The following is a 20,540-nucleotide window of genomic DNA, read 5'->3' as shown; positions in this document are numbered from 1 at the left end:
GAGACCCTTTAGCTACAGCATAATTGCCAAATATGTGAATAAACTATGACCATCTTGCCCCCCTCCAAGCTTCTTTATCTCAGTAAACGTGCAACCTTTCACCCAATTGCTCAGTCAGAAGTCTGAGAGCAGTTCCTTGAGATACAGTGTGTGTAATGGTTACAGTCTGGTTTCTGGGGCCAGGCTGCCCAGTCCAGTCTCCACTGTGCTTGGGCAAGTCCCTTAAACTCCCGTGCCACGTCCTTCATCAGGTGGAGGTTACTATCACAATCTCCTTAACAAACAGGCTCAGGGGATTGAATTTAGCACTGTTTTTAGAACAGAACCTGGAGTGTGGAAAGTATTGTTTTATAGAAGTGTTAGCTGTGAGTGATGACACCTCTCACCCAGTACCGTGGCCTTCTTTATATTCCTCCAGCAAGCTGGGCTGGTACGTGGCTCAGGACCTTTGCACACACTGTGTCTTCTTCCTACATTTTTCCCCCATGCTTCTGTCTGGCCGCCTCTGACATGCCTCTCAGGTCTGAGCTCCTGTGTCACCGTATCAAAGGGGCCTTCCCGGACAGCTCTGTCCCTGAACTCACTCCAGTCCCCAGCACACATGTCCCCTAAGCTCAGTTTTCTCACTGACTTGTCCTCAATACCCAGTGCACGGCAGCCCTTAGTAAATACTGGCGCAGGCTCTTCCTCTCCCGTGGAGCCTGATGACCCCCATCCACACCCCTGTCCTCCAGGTGTATGTGATCGAGCCCAGCAGCATGGAGTTCGCCCCGTGCCAGGTGGAGGCACATGTGGGCCAGACCTTGGAACTGCCCCTGAGGATCAATGGCCTCATTCCTGGTGGGGCCAACGAGGTGGTCACCCTGAGCGACTGTTCCCATTTTGACTTGGTGATCGAGGTGGAGAACCAAGGCGTGTTCCAGCCACTCCCAGGTAAACCAGCACTAATGAGTGGGCACCAGATGGGGGATCAGGCCAGACTGCATAAGTTCTCAACATGGGCTGCCCCAGATTCCTGAATGGAGGGCTTGAGGCAACAGGGGAGCGTTACAGCATCAGGAATGGCATCTATCCCCTCGTCCACCCTCAACAATGGTCCTGTCTGGCTCCTGACCACCGTGTGACCTGCCTTGTCACTGGACTTTCAGAACCACCCATCTCTAAAATGGGTGTCATCCTAAATGGAATTGCATGTCCTCATGCCCATTACACTGTCTAGAAGGTAGTAGGTGCTCACAATACACTGTCCATAGGGATTTTAGCTGGTGACAGAATCCTGACACTTTGGTGTTCCAACGCCCTGAGCAGTCCAAGCTGTGCACATTGCTCTTTCCTCTTGGGCATGCCCTGCAGGGTCTTAGTGGTGGTATCGGTGGTGACGGTGGCCGTGGCAGTTAGTTTAAGGGATGTCAACCCTGCCAGGTGCGGAGTGAGCACTCGGTGTGTGTGACTCATCAGACTTCCGGCAGGGGGGCGGGCAGGGAGCTGTGGTTGGGCCACATGTCATATGAAGAGACTGGGGCTGCCTGCTGCCCAAGGTCACACAAGGGCACAGGTGGGATGGGATAGAGACCTGGGTGGATCTGACACTGACCATGAAGCCTTTTGTCCCCTGAGAAACTGTGCCTCCCAGGGGAGCCAGCCAGGGGCAGCCGGGGGGTTCCTCTGCAGATAGAGAAAACCAAGGACTAATGATCCATTGAGGGAGGAAGAAGTTTTGGGCAGGGGTTAGAAGTGACAGGTGGGCAGGGTGTCTGTGGTCAGGGCCCAGAGGTGGGGCACGGGCACGTGCACATACAGTGGCACGGGCACATACAGTGGCCCTGGGATTGGAACGTGTCAAATCATGAATCACGAAGGGCTTGGATTCAGGGTCCAGGCAGTGGGGAGCAACTGTCGGTTGTTGAGCAGAGCACTCGATCCTGACGGGTTTAAGAAGCTCAATTGGCAGAGGTGTTTGTAGGGATCGCCTGAGGTGCCAGGCGGCTTCGCGTGTCCCCGCTGTACTTGTGGTTACTCGTGGTCTGTGTGAACCCGAAGCTATGCAGAGGAAGGGGACGGCGTCTCTGAAAGGTCACTGAGCAAACCGCGTTCACGTCCTTCCTTGGCCGGTGCTGCAGTGCCTCTCTGACCACCCAGGAGGAACAGCTTTATGAAAATTTAAGTGTCCTCATTGAAGCAACCATTTAGGATGGAGGAAGACATCAGCGTGAGGGAGAGGAGCCTGCTGATGGCTGGGAGGAGAGTCTGCAGGCTGTGGCCCCAGGCACTGGGTCAGCGCCCAGGAGGTCCTGGGCATGAAGGACAGGGTTGGGAGCTCCACAGCTACGGGTCTGAGCACCGCTTCTTCCGTATATTGGCTGTGTGATGGTGGACAATTTGCCCAGCCTCTCTGAGCCTCGACTTTTCCATGTATAAAATGGGGATACTAGCTCCTCACTTGGCTGTGAGGGTTACAAATGAACATCCCTCAGCCCAGTGCAGAAGCATTTTTCAAGGAGTTTGGTTCTGAAGATGGCAGCTGAGACCAAAATCCTGTGGCATCAAAATTTCCCTTACAAAGCCCCTTAAATGTCCCTCAGTGTAGAGTTGATGTGGCTTTTTGAAGCCTGTGTGTAGGGTCTCGGTTATATGAGAACTATGTATCTTATAATCCGGAGCTTCGTCTGGGCAGAGCAATGCTGGTGTCATGGAAATCTGTGGGACTAGAGACCAGGTGGGGCCAGCAGATTGGGTGACATCTGTCTGGGGCACAGGAGACTCATGGAACAGATGCTTGGGGCCAGAGGGGGTCCCCACATTAGGTTTCCTTCTCTGTCTCAGTCTCTTTCCCAGGTAAGATTGCCCAAGGGTGAAGAGACACACGATGGGACTCAGGTCCCAATTCTTAGGAAGGGGCGGCCCCAGGCCCCTAACACCCTCTGGGTCAGTTTGGAGCTCCACCCTGTTCCTATTGGAGTTGGCTGCTAGGGTCCCATTTCTTCCTTGTCCTCATCATTGAAGCCCCCCTGAAAGTCCTGGGGCTGTAGGCACCACTGGGAGCCTCTGATGGAGCCTCTTCTGGAGCCCCAGGGCTTCAGGCTTGGCTAGGCTCAGTGCCCAGGGTGGCGACACCTCAGCTCTCGCTCTGCCCTGGCCCCTTCTCTGCTCCCAGCCTTGGCTGGTTCTCAGCAACCTGTTCACTGAGCCCCTAGTAAGTGCTGTGCTCTGGGGGTTCCTGGTAAACACGAGAGGCGTGGTGTCGCCTTCATGGCCCACACAGCCGAGCAAGACCCGTGCTTCCACGGGCAGTTATGGTGCCTGGGATGGAGTGCGCCTGTGGGTGAGCACAGGTCCCGGCAGCTCCGTCCCACTCCTGGGCGTGTCCCCAGCAGAAATGTGCAGAAAATGGGTGCCTAAGCCAGTTTGGGGGTGCCTGGGAAGGCTGCTTAGAGGAAATGAGAGCTGCACCCGAAGGATGAGAGTGGACAAATTGGGAGTGTCCTGAGGAACGGGAAGAGTATGTCAGGAGCCAGAGACCACAGAGGGGGTGACATGTTTCAAGTTCGGCCCCAGGTCCGTGCAGGTGGATCTCTCGTTGCCAGGGCGGAGGCTGCAGGATGGGGAGAGCCTACTACTCGGGGAGCACTGAGTCTTCCCACCAGGCAGGCTGGGATGGGAGGCGGAGGGCATCATGCTCAGGAGGCTCCTCTGCCGTGCGTCAGGACCCCCTTTCTCCAGCACCCTTTTCCCAGCTATGCAGAGGACCTGGCGTCCTGGCTCATAATTTGGGGCCGTGTCCAGAAAAGCATTTGCCCAGACTCACTGCCGGCAGGGTCCACACTCAGACGTAGCATTTCCCTGTCTACTGTGTGTACTTGTGAACACAAATCGGCCCACTTGGCAGAGTTGCAGTTTTCCGGAGCTCCTGGTCTCTGCGCGTGGACTCCATAGCACACCCTTTCTGGCGATGTAGGGATTTCTGCTCAGGGCACTGCAGGCTCTGCTCCTTGGTCGCTCCAGCCTGGAAACAACCCCAATGCTCATCAGCTGGTGAATGGATGAGCAGACTGTGGAACACCTTTGTAATGGAAGACTCAGCAATAAAGAAGAACCAACTATTGATCATGCCAGAGCATAGATGGATTTCAAAAACATGCTGCGTGAAACCAGCCAGATGTGAAGAGCCCCCCTTCATTGATGTGCAGTGTGAGGCTGACTGATCTACACAGAGAGTGACTGGTCATGGATGCGGAGTTTCTTTTTTAGGAGATGAGATATTCTAAAATTAGTGGTGATAGCTACACAATTCTGTGAGTATGTTAAAAACCACTGAATTATGAGTGCCCTCTAAATGGGTGATTCTGTGGTACGTGAGTTATAGTTCAATGAAACTATTATTTAAAAAGCAAAACTTCACTATGGTGGAAAAACATCGGAATGCCATAGTGATGGCTTCTGAAGGGGGGGGTCACCCGAGAAGGAGTGGGAGGGAACCGTAGGGGCAGGTGTGTCCCGCATCTTGGTAGAGGTTCGGGTTTCACGGGTGGATGCTTTTGTCTGAGCTCATGGCATGGCCCACTTAAGATCTGTGTCTTACTTTGTGTAAATCTGACCTTAAGAAAAAAAAAAAAAAAACCAGGAAGGAGTATTGAACTGGAGATAACTAGGCGTATCTAAAGCATTTCGAATGAAGTATGCTGAAGCTGCAACTTACTTTTAAATGCATTAAAAACTAAGATCAGGTGATGGATGGGTAGGGGGATGGATTGATATGTAGTAAGAGAAATACAGCAAAATGTTCATTGTAGAATCTAGGGGATGGGTGTGTGGAGTTTCACGGTAGAATTTTTTTCTAAATGTTTGGAAAGAAAACAGTAAGATACCACTATCCTCCCACTAGAATGGCTTTTTTAAAACTCGTGGAAAATACCAAGTATTGGTGGGGATGCTATGTAGCTTCTAGTAGCAGTATGACTTGATGCATCCATTTTGGGGAAGATACTTGGCAATAATGATGAAAAGCGAACATACCCATTGCCCTGGCAGTAAGGACTGGAGGCAGACATACCGCACTCTTAGGGATACACACAACAGAAATGCTGGAATATATCCATCCCAGAAAACACACACGCGTGCACGTTCATAGCAGCACCCTGCGTCAGAGCCCCACGCTGCAGACAACCCAGATGTTTGCAGTAGCGTGGGGACATCAGCAGCTGTTTAGTCACACAATGCAATCATACTACAAATGTGGACAAAAGATCTACACTGTGCAAAATATAAGGAGGGCTCTCACCACCAATACTGAGCTTAAGAGGGCAGACACAAAGGAGTTTATGCTTGGTGATTCACTACGTATAAAATATGGCAGCCAGCAAAATTAAGCTAGTGGCGAGAAGTCAGGTAACAGTGGTTTTCCTTTGGGGAGGGCTAGTGACCAGAAAGATCTGTGGGAGATTCAGGGATACAGGTCATCATGTTTTTTGATCCTAGATACAGGGTGTGTTCAGTTTGTGGAAGGAAAAAAAAAAAATCACCGTGAATTATATGCTTATGCTATGTGTATTTTTAGTATGGGACTTATACTTCAAATTTTTAAGTTGAAAAAATTAGATTGTGTATCAAGCCCAGGATGAAGGAGGGGCTCTCAACCTGTCATGTTTTTCCAAACAAAGGCAAGTTCACGGTGACCGTTTGGCCCTCTTCTTACAGGGAGGCTGCAGCCAGGATCTGAGCACTGCAGTGGGGTCAAGGTGAGAGCAGAGGTCCAGGGCTACACCACACTCCTCGTGAGCTACAGACATGGCCACATCTACCTGAGTGCCCGGATCACCATCGCTGCCTACCTGCCCCTCAAGGTGAGCCTGGGGTCCCTGCCCTCCGCCTCCTCCCCTGATGCCAGTAATTCATTTGCTCTGGCAAATTTGTATTAAAACCCCGACTGGTCAGAATAGCTTTTGGAATAGTTTCCGCTCCCTCTTGTCTGGATTCAGGAAGGAGCTTGAAGGAGCAGAGCCTTCCTGATGGCAGACGGTGATTGCTAACTGTGTGTGGATGACATGCTCTCTGTAGAGATCTAGACAGGAGGGCTTCTGGTCCACTCCAGAGCTGTCCTGCCGGGTCTCCATGGAACCCTAGGATGGCATGTGGTGCAGATTCTGGGGTCTGGGAGATGCGGGTCAGGTCTGGATTTTGCTGTCTGCCTGCCATCAGGCAACCAGCTGGTATGTGAGTGCCCCTTTGTCCATCTGTGGCCCAGAGGCAGCTAAAGCCTCTGCAGCTCAGAGCTCACTGCCTTGGCTTTGACACTGACTCCCCAGTTTGAATCCAGGTCTGACACCAACTCTGTGGCATTGGCTAACTTAATTTTCTGGGCCTCTCATTTCCCTGCCTGTAAAATGAGGCTAATACAACACCTAAACTGTAGGGTTGTGGTGAGGAGAAACTGAGCTAATGAATGAAATGGACTTAGAACAGTGCCTGGAAGGTAGTGAGTGCTCAGTAGGGTTAGTTACTAAAATGCAGATAAAAGAGAACCAGACCTCCTCCCAAGGTCTGGGAGGGATCACACAGCAGCAGCCCCATCACAGGATGGCAGACCTAATGAGAACCCTGCCTCTAATAGGCTCAGGGAGGGTGAGTTGGCTCCTCCTGAAGGGGAGGGCGAAAGGGTTGTCCTGGGGGGGCCTTCCACCAGCTTCCAGGCTGGACCAATCAGGGCCGCCTTTCTCTGATGCCCAGCGTCAGTCTCTAGGACAGCTCTGGTCCCCTTGGTTTGTGGTGACAGGTTTTCTTCCCCCCTCACGCATTGGAAGCAGGGTCAGTGAGGTTAGAGCCTTTTACCTCTGAACCCCTAGTCCCAAGCATAGTGCCTGACACAGAAGAGACAACCACCAAGGGTTGGTTTTATGTTTTTTTTTCATTGAGGTATAATTGACATGTAACATTATATTAGTTTCAGGTGTACATTGTAATGATTCATATTTGTATACATTGTGAAATGGTCACCACAGTAAGTCTAGTTAATATTCATCACCATTCGTAGTGCCAGATCTTTTTCTTGAGATGAGAACTTTTCAGATCTACTCTTAGCGACTTGCAAATATGCAACACGGTATTATTAACTCTAGTTACCATGCTGTACACAGCATCTCCATGAGTTATGTATTTTATAACTGGAAGTTTGTACCTTTTGACTCCCTTCACCCATTTGCTGCCCCATGCCCCTCTCCAGCAACCACCAATCTGTTCTCTGTATCTGTGAGCTCTTTTTCTCTTTTAGATTACAGTGAGATCATACAGTATTTGTCTTTCTCTGACTTATCTCACTTAGCACACTGCCCTCAAGGTCCATCCATGGTGTTGCAAATGGTAGGATATCCTTTTTTATGGTTGAATAATATTCCTGTGTATGTGTGTGTATCACATCTTCATCCATTCATCTGTCACTGAACACTTAAGTTATTTCCATGTCTTGGCTATTGTAAATAATGCTACAATGAACAGGGGAGTGCAAATATCTTTTTGAGTTAGTGTTTTCATTTGCTTTGGTTAAATACCTGGAAGTGCATATTTTTTGAGAAGGGTTGTTTTATTTAGAATCAATGAGTGGGCAAATGTGTCCAGGCTTACCAGCCAGGACAGAAACCAACATCTCCTGACCTCTCCCCCCCACACCACCACCAAAATCTATATGAACACCTTTTCTGCACCAGTCCCTGCTCTAAACCTTAGGGATACATCAGTGCAGAAAACACAGAGAAATTTTTGTCCTCATGAATGGACATGCTGGTGGAAACGGAGGTAGAGACAGATGGTAATAGACCAGTGCTTACCATGGAAAAAGTGAAGTAGGAGAGGGTAATAGGGGGGGTAAAGAAGGGAGGATGGCAGTTTAAAATTAGGAAGTCAGGATCCCCTTCCTCATCAGGAAGCTGTGATAGGGCTCAGAGAACAGGATTCGAGAGGATTGGCAGCATTCTTTTTTTTTTCTTTCAAGATTTTATTTATTTGAGAGAGAGAGAGACAGCGAGAGAGGGAACACAAGCAGGGGGAGTGGGAGAGGGAGAAGCAGGCCTCCTGCTGAGCAGGGAGCCTGACACGGGGCTCGATCCCAGGACCCTGGGATCACGACCCGAACCGAAGGCAGACGCTTAATGGCTGAGCCACCCAGGCGCCAAGGATTGGCAGCATTCTTGAGGAACCCCTGCCGTAGCCTAAGGTGGAGTTTCCCTTGGACCCTGGGGAGGAGGTTCTTCAGGGCTCTTCCTTGGTGTTTGCTCCAAATGACCAGACACCCTATTTATCTAGGGTGTGTGGCTGAAATATCAGAGGCCACTGACTGAGCTCACTGTCCCAAGGTGGGATTAAGGGTGAAGATAATATAGACATGTCCCCAATCAAGGCTTCCTAACTGGACACATTATAGGAGAAGGATATAGATGTTTTCTTTTATCTTTCTTCTGTCTTGATAACTATTAAGATCAGGTTTGTTTACACATAACAAAATCTAAAACAATAGCTTAGCCAATAGAGGGTTTATTTCTCTTTCACATGAGAGCCTTCACATGGGGCTAGTGTGGCAGCTCATAGTCATCAGGGACCCAGGTTTCTATCTTTCACCATTTTAATATGTGGCTTTCATCCTCAAGTTTGCCTTATAGTCTAAAATGGCTGCTGGAGCTCCAGCCATCACATCTGCATTCCGATGTAGCTAGAAGGGGAAAGAGCTCTCCTCCCAGCTGAGTTAGTTTCTTCTAGTAACCTTGTCAGAAGTTTAAAGGAACAGTTTCTACCTGTATCTCATTTGCCAGAACTTAATCCATTGGGCACACCTATCTTCAAAAGAGGCTGGGAAATATTTTAGCTGGACACTTACTTACCCTAACAAAATGTGGTCCTTCCTCTAAGGAAGAGAGGAGTGTGGAAACTGGGAAAGCAACTCGCAATGACTGTTTGCTTGTCCATTTACCAGTTTACTCTGCAGATCATTCCTGGGTAGGTACAATCGGTACACAGCCCAGGCTGGGGAGAGAGAGATGTGGGGAGAAATCCCACACTGTGCCCTAGGTGGCCACCGGTCTGTGGGGAAGGCAGGTGCTCAGACAACTGCAGTGAGCATGGTAGAGGGAATGAAGAGCCCCAAGGGGGACAGGTCACCGATGAACACAGAAGTAGAAGGAGGGCCTGCTTGTAGGAATCTTGGCTGGTGAGGACACTAGAAATAGTATACCTCGGGTGACACAGGAGGCTGTGAAGGCTCTCTGGGTCAGATCAAGGAGGTGTTTGAAGGCTGGGTTAGGAGTGGGATATTTATTCTCTTCTTACCTAGCAGTGGACAGTTGGTGAAGGTCAGGGAGGACAAAATCAGGTCCACACGTAAGACGGGCACTACCCGGCCCTGCCCCCCAACGTACATGTAACCTCCTCTATTTGGACCTTGGAGGGGCTTGTGTTTGCCAGCTACCTAATTCCCTCTGCAGTCAGCACCCCAGGTACTCTTCGGCTTCTGTCTACTGCAGGGATTTGGCGTCCCTCAACCCACCTGCAGGTTACTCTCTGGGAGTCCCTAGTGCCTGGATCTGGGGACCTCACCTGGCTCTCCATTCCTGCAGTGTCAGTATGACTGAACATGATGACCCCTGAGCCTCTGGGACAGCCAGGTGCAGTGGGGCCCTAACTTCTGCCCACCCTGCCCCGCTCCTTCTGTCTCTTGATCCTGGACCAATTGTGAGCATCCCTGCGAGGGGGCGCATGGATGCCGTCTGCTGGAAGTGTAGGCTGTCCTCGCTAAGGGCCTCCTGATGTCTAGGTTCAATCTCTTGTTCTGCAAACCAGGATACGAAGGCCTAGAGTAGTAGAAGTCTTGTCTGAGGTGCAGGGCCCCTCTCCTCTCTGGCCTGGCCAGTTCAAATACCTGTACTTTCACAGCCACCGAGGAGCCTGTACGATTTATGAGTGTCTGTGTTGATTATTAACCTTTCTTCCTGGCACAGGATTCTGTGACACTTTTATGCCTGAATGGGAAGAGAATTACACGTGAAGGTGATAATTCAGTTCTCCAGCTGGTAATTATAGGCCACGCGGTGCCTTTACACAATCCTTCCCTTTGGGCAAAATCCTTTGGCCACGTTTACAGTGACCTGCTTTGCCCACAGCGAAGTTTTGCTGGTTGTAGCATTGAGACTTGGGGAAGAACAGGGCATCGGAGTCAGAACAGAATGGGTGAACTTGCACATGTTTTACTTTGCTGGGATTCATGTTTTCTGTCTATTAAATGAGGATGACAGTTAACGATAATGATGGTTGATAATAGCAAGGGCCATTTATTGAGCATGCGCTGGACATGTATTCAGGGCTTTCGTTCACGTCCCTTGAATCTCTACGGTAATCCCATGAGGCTTGGGTTCTTGTACCCATTTTACTGGATGGGGAGACTGAGCCTTATAGAAGTTAACCTGTTTAAGGTCACATAGTGGACCAGTAACAACTTCATTTTGGTTGTGGAGACAGAAAAAAAATGACTATACGGAAAATGGTGTCACGTAGTGAGAAGGATGGTTGAGCTGGGAAAGGAGGTAGCAAATGACAAGAGGTTCTGTCCTAAGGGGTCAGAGAAGGCCTCTCCAAGGAGGTGATGTTTGAGCAGAGGCCTGAGTGGTGCAGGCTGTGAGGGTGTCTTGAGGAGGAAAAGCGAAGGCCCTGATGATACTTGGCGATTCACGTGCAGAAAAAGGGCTCTTTTGATGGTTTCAAGACCTGGGCATGCAGCAAGGTAGAGTTTGCGGGTGGAGGCGCCCTAGGTTTTTGAAATTTCATATGTGTACACACATGTGCACACATGTGTATGGAGGGGTGCCTAGAGATCTGATATCCAATAGCAAATTCAGGAAAGTGTCCATATTGAAATAAATTTTTTTTCAAAGGACAGAATTCTCGGGGCGCCTGGGTGGCTCAGTCGTTAAGCGTCTGCCTTCAGCTCAGGTCGTGATCCCGGGGTCCTGGGATCGAGCCCCGCATCGGGCTCCCTGCTCCGCGGGAAGCCTGCTTCTCCCTCTCCCACTCCCCCTGCTTGTGTTCCCTCTCTCGCTGTGTCTCTCTCTGTCAAATAAATAAATAAAATCTTAAAAAAAAAAAAAGGACAGACTTCTCATTGACGAGTGATGCCCTTTCTTTGCTAACGGTTTAGTGTAAGTACCCAACCCAGAGAACCTGTGCCCAATAGGCCTCAGCAGGTCATGTCATGTTGCCTGCCTGCCCCCATCCGGGAGGGTGTGTACATCTTAAAGCTGTCACTCAGATGACTCCCCCTCCATACTGAGGTGGTCACCAGCCGGCCGGGGAATTGCTCCGGGTCCAGGACTGCAGGTAACGGCCGAGCGGTCATCAGTCTGTACCTGTGAGGACTTCAGGCTCTTGGCAGTTGGGGGGTAAGGATCCAGCTACCATGGGGGTGAAGGCATGGAAGGAGCTGGGTGGAGGGTCAGGGGCCCTGGTGAGTGGGTCAGTGTAGACTCCCGTCCAGTCTGGCCCTGGTGAGTGGGTCAGTGTAGACTGGACGGGAATCTACACTGACCCTCCTGTCCTTATGACATCCCAGCAACACATTCTGGTCTCTACCTGCAGAGGGGTCTGAGACTGGATGTTCTGCCCAGAGCAGCACGAACACTTAGGGCTTTAAGGATTTCAGGAGAGTAGAGCTTGGGGAAGCCGGACCTGGACGTAACTCTGTATGTTCTAGGCAGTAAACTAAGGATGCACTCAGTGTGTGTTAGCAGTAGCCTCCACATTCCCAGCATGCTGGCCATTCTGAACTAGAAGTGGCCCCTGCCCATGTGGACTCCAGTCTAATGCAGACATGGCACCTGTGTGTATCTGTGCCCACAGCAGACATTGCTAATTGATCCTGGCATCCCTTTTGCCTGAGGCTGATTCCACCCTTAGGAACCAACCCCACACACCCCGACCCGCATCGGGCCAGCTGTTGCAAGGCCATCAGGGTGACAAGTATTTGCAACTCTCGTTCTGAAAGATGTTGGGATTCGTGAGAGGTTAAGGGATCATTGAGGCCAAGAGTAGGGGACTGGTGTGGGCTTGGTCATAGCAGCATTGCTGTGATCAATCCGTCAGATTGGTCTGTTTCCATTTCTTCTCAGTTTTAGGGTTTACTTTTTGGTGTGTTTTTTTTTTTTATTTTGTTCTAATGTATATGTAAGTTGTTCATTTGGTTCCAAAGTTAAACCTATATTAGAAGGATCCTTAGAAGTCTTGCTTCCATCACCTTATATGGGAGTCAGAAATTACACGTGGACTTTCGACGCCTGGTGGGTCAGTGCCTCGAACCCCTGCATTTTTCAAGGGTCAACTGTACATGTAAATATCGAATTGTTATGCTATACCCCTGAAACTAATATAATGTTCTATGCCAATTACATCTCAGTAAAAAAGTGAATAAATTTTTTGAAAAGGGTGCATGTTTCTCTACAGACTCACCAGCAGAGCATGTGCTCAAACTTTTAGATTTTTGCTAATCACATGGTTAAGAAATAGTATCACCGAGTTGTTATAATTTCCTCCAACGTTTTTTTAAATATTTTTATCTTCTCTACATGGTTTTCCATTTCTCATACAGTTTGCTCACACTGTGGATACAGAAGGAAACTGACACGCCCTACCTTTCATGAGCCCATAGGTTGATGAGGGAGGCAGACACCCAGACCAGTCATTTCCTCTGTGACACGGGGTGAGGGAGCTGTTGGCCCTGGCAGGCTGGATGTCACTGGGTGAGGGAGGAAACAGGGGCTTCTTGAGGGAAGGAGTGGGCAGGGGACCAGGGCAGCAAGCAGCTTCTGTGAGGGCCTAGGGACAGGCTAGTCTGAAGGTGGGACTATGAGAGCTGAGGCCGGGGCACCTGGGTGGCTCAGTCGTTGAGCGTCTGCCTTCGGCTCAGGTCATGATCCCAGGGTCCTGGGATCAAGCCCCGCATTGGGCTCCCTGCTCCATGGGAGGCCTACTTCTCCCTCTCCCACTCCCCCTGCTTGTGTTCCCTCTCTCGCTGTGTCTCTCTCTGTCAAATAAATACATAAAATCTTTAAAAAAAAAAAAAAAAAAAAAAAGCGGAGGTAAGGGCCAGGCTGGGAGAGCCCGAATCCCGGACTCACAGAGCCTTTCTTCTGAGGGCAGCTGGGGCTACAAATTGGTCTTGTGCAGGAGTGACATGGTCAGATCTGTGCTTTCGGAAGGGACCTCTGGCCGCTCTTACAGGGTAGAGTAGGGGGTCCAACAGGGAGGCTAGCTGACAAGTAAGGCCTCGGGGCGATCTCAGTGAGACCCTCTGGGGCGGGGGATCAGACAAGCCCCATTAGGGAGCGAGGGAGCAAGGCTGGGGGACCCCGCAGAGGGCCCACTCTCTCTACACCCCTGCTGAGTCTGTGAGGGGAGATGTCCTTGTGCGCAGCAAACCTCATCTTTCCGGAGGTGCTGCCCCCCTCCCTGTTGTTCCCCACAGACCCTCAGTTCAGCCACTGTCCCATGCAGGGCAGCCCCGGGACCCTCAGCACAAAGATCGTGAAAGCGGATGAGAGCTTTTTGTAAAAATTAATGTAATTCATCCTTCCTTTATTGGGTACTTTTAGGACTTAGTGTTCACTCTCTCCTTCAACCGGTAATGATTGAGCACCGACTGTGTGCCAGGCACTGTTCTAGGTGCTGAGAACAAAACAGGCAAAAAAGCCTTGCCCCCCTGAAGCTCCTCTGTAAGTTACAGAAAGTGTGGGAAACTCAGTGGAGTAAAGAGGAAACAAATCGCCAGCAGGGACAGGCCATCTGCTGTTGCTCTCCTTCCTCTGGTGTATTTCTTTGTAGGATTGCTTTATGCTTTTTAAAACAACATAGTTGTGATCACACTACACAGTCAGTGTTGTACCCGGCTCTTCGTAAATAACTGCTTTAGGGACCCGCATCACCTCCTGTGGCATGGATGGACCACATTTAGTTAACCAGCCCCCCGTTGTGGATTTTAGATTGTTGGCCCATGATTTGCTATAATAAGTAAGAGTGTAATGAATGTCTCCTTGTGCGTGAACTTGTTTCTCTCCTCCTTGTTCTGTCATTAGGTTAGATTCTGGAAGAGAAGTTCTCGGGTTCAGGGGCTCCGGATATTTTCAAGGGTTTTACCCATGATTTTACAGAAGAGGCAAATCAATTTGCCTCCCACCCCCAGCAGTATATCAGAATGGGCACACAGTTCTTCCCGGAGCACTCATAGGCCTTTGGATCTTGACGACAATCCGGTGTTGATGAGCAGACCAAATTCCAAAGAGGGGTTGGGGCTTGTCTGACCTCCACAGGGGCAAGCTGGCAGCGGGCCAAGGCCTCCCCTGCACGTGCCTTCCAGAGGAATGCCAACTCTCCTTTTTTCTCCCACAGCCGGTGGATCCCTCCTCTGTTGCCTTGGTGACCCTTGGCTCCTCAAAGGAGATGCTGTTTGAAGGAGGTCCGAAACCCTGGGTCCTCGAGCCTTCCAAGTTCTTCCGGAACATCACCTCCGAGGACACAGACAGCATCAGCCTGGCTCTGTTGGGGCCCTCTACCTCCCGGAATTACCAGCAACATTGGATCCTCGTGACCTGCCAGGCCTTGGGCGAGCAGGTGAAAGGGCTGTCACCCCTAGACCCATCTTGTCCAGAGGGAGGGATGTAAAGTCCCGTTCCCTGAGTACCCTGCTGTGTTTACAGCACCGTTTCACAGACAGGCAAGCTGAGGATCAGTGAAGTGGCATGACTGAGTGGATAGGCAGGTTGATCGGTGTGTAGCACTTGGGGACCTACACGACAGCTTTGCTAGAGCTAGCTCCCTTTCCACCGCTGGGGTGACCTCTTCTTTCTCGGGGTTTCATCATTGCCCACCACCAAATTGGGGGATGGGACGAGACCGGGGGAGGGGTCACAGTCAGAGGTCTTCAGGGTCAGGCAGATAGTATTAGTGAGCAAGATTTCAGCCCAGGTTTGGCAGATCTTCTTGGTGTTTCAAGATAAGCCAGGAATCTCAATTTTTTTTTTTATGTGAAATCCCTCAATTTTTGTTTTTTTGCAATGCTGAAAACCAAAGAAATTCGGAGACTGGGTGGACCAAACACAACATGTCTATGACCTGAACTCTCGTGGGGCTAGCATGGGCTGGAGAAAGCAGCAGCGCACCCAGCCGGCGCCCCGTGGCTGCCACTCTGGAGGCTCAGCGCCGAGTGCTGATTTTGCTGCTAGTAGGGATCTCACCCCCAATCACAGGGTGCCCCGGAGCCGGGAAACAAAAAGCAAGGTGGGAGGGTGGGGGGATCAGGAGGGGTAGGAGAGAGCCCACGTCTTCAGGGAAGGGGGGAATGCCCTTGCACATGCAGTGGGGCAAAGAACGTCGGCTGACGCCAAAACACACACATGCACACCACCCAAGGTACCCTTGTGAAGCGTGCCACACCCAGACTGCCTTGGTGTGAGCAGGAAGGATGCACAGTGAAAGCCCCTGATACCTACTGGCTTTGGTTTAAAAAAAAAAAAAAGTTAATAAGAAAATATTTTTTAAAGAATTAAATAAGAAAAATGAATAAGAGAATAAAGCGTCTCCCCCCTGGCTCGGCTTGGTCATCTGTGTCCCTGCTGGGCCATAGGAGTTGGCCCTCTGAGCAGAGGCGCCTCCGGGCTCCTCCCACTCCATGCCCTGTGCCTCGCTCCCTTGGGGTCATTGCGGTGGAGGCCGAGGGCCTGCAGGTCAGCGTGGAAACCACCCTTTGTCCTGCCTTGTGGTCAGGGAATGTGAGGGGCTCTAAGACCCGACCACTGGGTCCTACAGAAGCGTGAGTCATTTGAGGGGTCCGGGGTGCTTCCTTGGGATGGGTCATTAGCTGGGGTGCTCGCAAAACTCAGGCCTAGGCTTGATTTCTGAGGTCTCAGCTCTAAAAGCAGACTTAAATTTCCCTCTTTTTTTTTTTTTTTTTAGTTTTATTCATTTATTCATGAGAGTCAGAGAGAGAGAGAGGCAGAGGCAGAGGGAGAAGCAGACTCCCCGCCTAGCAGGGAGCCCGATGCGGGACTTGATCCCAGGACCCTGGGATCATGACCTGAGCCAAAGGCAAATGCTTAACCATCTGAGCCACCCAGGCGCCCCTAAATTTCCCTCTTTTGTTGCATCTTTAATTGTGGCCTCTGCAGCAGCCAAGTGAACTTCTCTCAGAGAGGAGGAGGGCGTGCGGGCTGAGGCCCCTACACATCCGTCTGCCGTGCAGGCCTCTGTCCATCAGCACACACCCTCCCACACCTGCACCTCATTGTAAGGGATCTTCCAAGTCTGTGTGGGCTCCTCATTTGAAAACCCACAGGCTTGGGCGCCTGGGTGGCTCAGTTGGTTAAGCGACTGCCTTCAGCTCAGGTCATGATCCTGGAGTCCCGGGATCGAGTCCCACATTGGACTCCGTGCTCAGCGGGGAGTCTGCTTCTCTCTCTGACCCTCTTCCCTCTCATATTCTCTGTCTCTCATTCTCTCTCTCTCACATAAATAAATAAAATCTTAAAAAAAAAAGAAAGAAAACCCACAGGCTTGGGAATTCGCTCCTACAACTATGGGATCCTTGGAGGGTCCCAGGAAGCTGTGAGGCATCACCGCAGTGGTTCAGCCAGCATTTGTAAAGGACACTAGAGCCCCTGTCTGAAGGCCTCTTGCATGTTGAGAGAGCACTCCCCCCACATAGGTCACTGCACCCTTGTAAGCCCCTGGTGGTGCAGGTCTCAGCTGCCCATTCTACAGAGCAGCAAACTGAGTCCGAGGGAGCTGGGTGGTGAGGCCGGGCTCACGGTGGAGCAGGCACTCAGACTCGGACTGCTCCTCTGCTCGGCCAGGTCATTGCCCTCTCGGTGGGGAACAAGCCCAGCATCACCAACCCCTTCCCTGCGCTGGAGCCCGCCGTGGTGAAGTTCGTCTGCGCCCCACCCTCCAGGCTCACCCTGACCCCCGTCTATGCCAGCCCCCAGCTCGACCTGTCGTGTCCGCTGCTGCAGCAGAACAAGCAAGTGGTAAGTGAGCAGTTCTCGGGGAGGGCGAGGGGGCAGCACTGCTCTCTTGCCTCCATGCTCAGCAGCCCCTGTTCAGGGCCTGCCCCTCGTCAGCTTTTACATATCGGGGGGCTGAAGGCCCAGAGAGGCGAGGAGCTCACCTGGAGTCACAGTTGCTCGTGGCAGTGCCAGGTGGAGGTAGGGCGCCTCTGGTCCCAGACTCGGCCCCCTCTCTGTGTGGCACTTGGCAGTTGGTAAAATCTCGCTAACTTCTGTGACTTGGGGACCTTGAGGTGGGGCTGTGGCCTGTGGGCAGTGTGTGTGCGGTCAGAGTGGGGGCTGCTAAAGAGGGGTGACCAGCTGCAGCATTCTCCATGAGTGAGGGGAACGTAGAGGGGCTGTGTTTCAAACGTAAACGTGGGTGGGGGAAGAAAATCACTTGGGGGTTGCTCTGACAAGCAGGGATAGAAGGTGAACCCCACAGGTCTGGTCCCCTTGGGCTTGCGGCTGGTCTAGACCCCCAGCCAGGACCCTCAGAGGCCAGACGACAGATGTAGAGGACTTTGAAGCCCTCCTGTTCAGGGTCAGGGATACCAACACCTGCCCAGCCAGCCTAGCCCCCAGTCCCTTCTCAGAGGTGGAGACTGAGCAGGCTGCTTTTCCCTCATTCCTTCAACATGTATTTGTCCACACCTTCTGTGTGCTGGGCACAGAGCCCTGGGTTCGAGAATACAGAGTACTCAGGACAGGTGAGTCACCTGGAGGGGACAGGAGACCAGGAGGCCCACAGATAGTTGACAAGAAGGGCAGAAGGTGGGAAGGGCTGTGGAGCGAGGGAGGTGGTACAGGATACCTACCAGTGGAGGCCACATCAGATGGAGCCATGAAAGGCCTCTGTCAGGTGGACGCCTACCATGTCAGGCCCCATGGTCACCGCTAAAAAGAGCTGCAGTAAGGCAAGTGGCGAGCATGTAGAATGGCAAGTGCAAAGGCCCTGAGGTTAGCCTAGGGTCTCTGTGTGCCTGCTGCCCACACGGTAATCAGAATGGTTGTATGTGCCAGGAGCTCTCACCTGTATGCCTCGTTCCCCATCACCCAGACCATCTGGGAGGCCAGGCTTGTTGCATCCCCTTCATGGTTTGCCCACGACGCCTGGAGGCAGGCAGGATCCTGGAGGCAGAACCTAGATCTGCCCAGCTCCAAGTTTTCAGTGCCCCCTCTGTGGCCCCTGCGGCTGCTTCTCTCCTCCCAGCCCTGGCCTTATAATCAGCCCCAAGGCATGTCCCACTGCCCTCTGCCCTGCTGGCTTCTGAGGGGCCCTGTGTCTCCTGGATCCACCTCTAGGGACAGGACACTCTTAGCTCTTTGTTCTTTGCCCTGAGAGGACTCAGTGCCCATAACGGAAGCTTTCTGAAGCTGTTTATGTGGGCAGCCTCTCCCACCAGAGCAGAGAGATTTGGAGTTTGGCTCCCCTGTGGGTGAAGGAGAACAGCTTTGTGTCTGGTCAAAGTACATTTCTTTGAAGCTCTGTGGGGCGTCCCAGACTCCAATGTCTAGGACTTGGAACAGTTCTGCCTGGCTGGCGTGGGACTCTCTGCCTCTCGGCCTCTACATCCCCTGCAAGTTTAGTTAACTTGTCTTCCTCCTGTCCTGGTGGGCTTCTGCCTTCTCCCAGGCTTTCCTGATCGCTCAGCTCTGAGGTACATGGCCGTGGGAGCCCCTCTCTGCCACCAGTGCTGGTCCTTTAAGGGTCACTGCCTCGACAACATCCGGCACAAAGTGAGGATTCTTTGTACCCAGCCTCGGCGCACTCTCCTAACTACCCCACCCATGGCGGCCAAGGTGTACCTACCTGTGAGGAGAACCGGCTCTGAGCCTAGAGCTGCTCTGGAGGCTTGTCAGCACGAAGCCGCGTTCACCCCTAGCTGCGGCCTGGGTGTTGGTGGCAGGGAGCAGATGGCTGTCATTCCCAAGCTGAAAATCTGTGTGTTCAGGACTTAATTCTTCTCCCTGATCTGGGGGGCTCTTGAGATGAAAGTCCTGAAAGCTACACATTTTAAACCACTTTCATGTATTTAGCACATTATCCCTAAAGAATATAGTCATGCTATGTCTGGACTCTTCTGGAAAACCTGGCCTCTCGGTCCACTGGATGTGACGCCAGGAGTCAGGCAGCAGCTCACATCCGTAGGGACTGATGGCTGGCTCTGAATTCCTCCTTGAATGACCTGGGTGACAGCAGTCTCCTAGGATTATAGGGGACAGACATGAGTGGACCGAAGGTGTTCAGAATGGTAAATGTTACACTTCTTAACTTATTCTCTGCTTAGACCTGGCCAGCAGCTTCTCATTCCCCCAGAGCAAAAGCCAATCCCTTTCTGTGACCTGCAATCCCAGAGTCCTGGGCCCAATTAATCTCCCCCCACCTGCTCCACCCGTGCTGGGGTGCCCCGTCATGCTGTGAGCACCCCGGAACATGCCCTTTGTGCATCCCCGACTTGCTCTTCCCTCTGGCTTGACTTCTCTCGTCTCCTGTGCCCCCAGGCCTCCCCCTCCCTGCCTCCTTCACCTCTTGAGGGTACTTTATTCAAATGTTACCCCTTGGAAGGGTGTCCTCAGTCTTTAGACCTTACCGAAAGTTTTTCCCTTCCCTCAACATTTCATATTCTGGTTCCCTTCTCCCCCTGCCCCTGAGCTGTTAACATCATCCAATGCTGTAGAATTTACGTGTTTATTTCCTTCTTTTTGAGTCTCTAGAAGAGAGCCCTGCTCATGGTAGGTAGTAAGGTGATGGACAAATGAGGGCGCAGGGTGCTCGTTCCTGTGTCTTCTGCCCCTGACTTTTTTTTTTTTTTTAAGATTTTATCATTTATTTTGGCAGAAAGGAGAGAGAAAGTGTGTGTGAGCGCATAAGCAGGGGGAGTGGGAGAGGGAGAAGCAGGCTTTCCCGCTGAGCAGGGAGCCCGATGCGGGGCTCGATCCCAGGACCCTGGGATCATGACCTGAGCCGAAGGCAGATGCTTAATGACTGAGCCACTCAGGCGCCCCTCTGCCCCTGACTCTTGAAGGCCCAAATGCCCGGAGAAGCCAAGTGGGGTGCTGCTAAAGGAAGGGGGCTGGCAGTAGGGGAACCAGGGGCTACTGACCTGGAGAGCAGGTGACCCTCCGCAGGACAGCCTGCCCCTCTCAGCTCCAGCCCCTTCAAGCCCAGGCTGGCCAAACCTTTTCATTTTCAAAGAAAAAAAACCAGGCAGATCGATGGGCATCTTCCTTGTCCTCACACGCTGGGCACTTGCCAAGTGAGCTGTGTCTGACCGTCTGTTGGCTGTGACCTCTGGGTCAGCGCAGGTTGTCTCCCTTGACTGAAAGATGACAGGCAGTGGAGCACAGCTCTGAATGGACTTGTGCGTGTTGTAGATCTCACTCGCCAGGAAATAATGGACCTCAGACAGAATTGCTGGGCCATCCATCAGGCCTGGAGTTGCGGAGCTGTGAGCCACTCGGGCATGGCCCCTGCGA

The 20,540-nt window shown here is 51.8% G+C and overlaps 1 protein-coding gene across 2 annotated transcripts in view; it reads left to right on the top strand.

The window, feature by feature from the left end:
- Positions 1–20,540, top strand: part of NUP210 (nucleoporin 210) — a 106,258-nt gene that overhangs the window by 41,126 nt on the left and 44,592 nt on the right. For both annotated transcript variants that reach the window (XM_028101643.2, XM_088027107.1), the window contains exons 13-16: positions 735–933; positions 5,695–5,840; positions 14,410–14,631; positions 16,869–17,042. In XM_028101643.2, coding sequence (XP_027957444.1) covers positions 735–933; positions 5,695–5,840; positions 14,410–14,631; positions 16,869–17,042 — 741 coding nt within the window. The remainder of the gene's footprint in view (positions 1–734; positions 934–5,694; positions 5,841–14,409; positions 14,632–16,868; positions 17,043–20,540) is intronic.

This window comes from Eumetopias jubatus, unplaced genomic scaffold (genome assembly GCF_037043125.1).
Source record: "Eumetopias jubatus isolate StellerSeaLion01/CBP00866 unplaced genomic scaffold, mEumJub1_p1.0 scaffold_1, whole genome shotgun sequence".
Lineage (NCBI taxonomy): Eukaryota > Metazoa > Chordata > Mammalia > Carnivora > Otariidae > Eumetopias > Eumetopias jubatus.
Note: the sequence above shows the minus strand (reverse complement) of the source record. Positions and strands in the feature narration are given on the sequence as shown.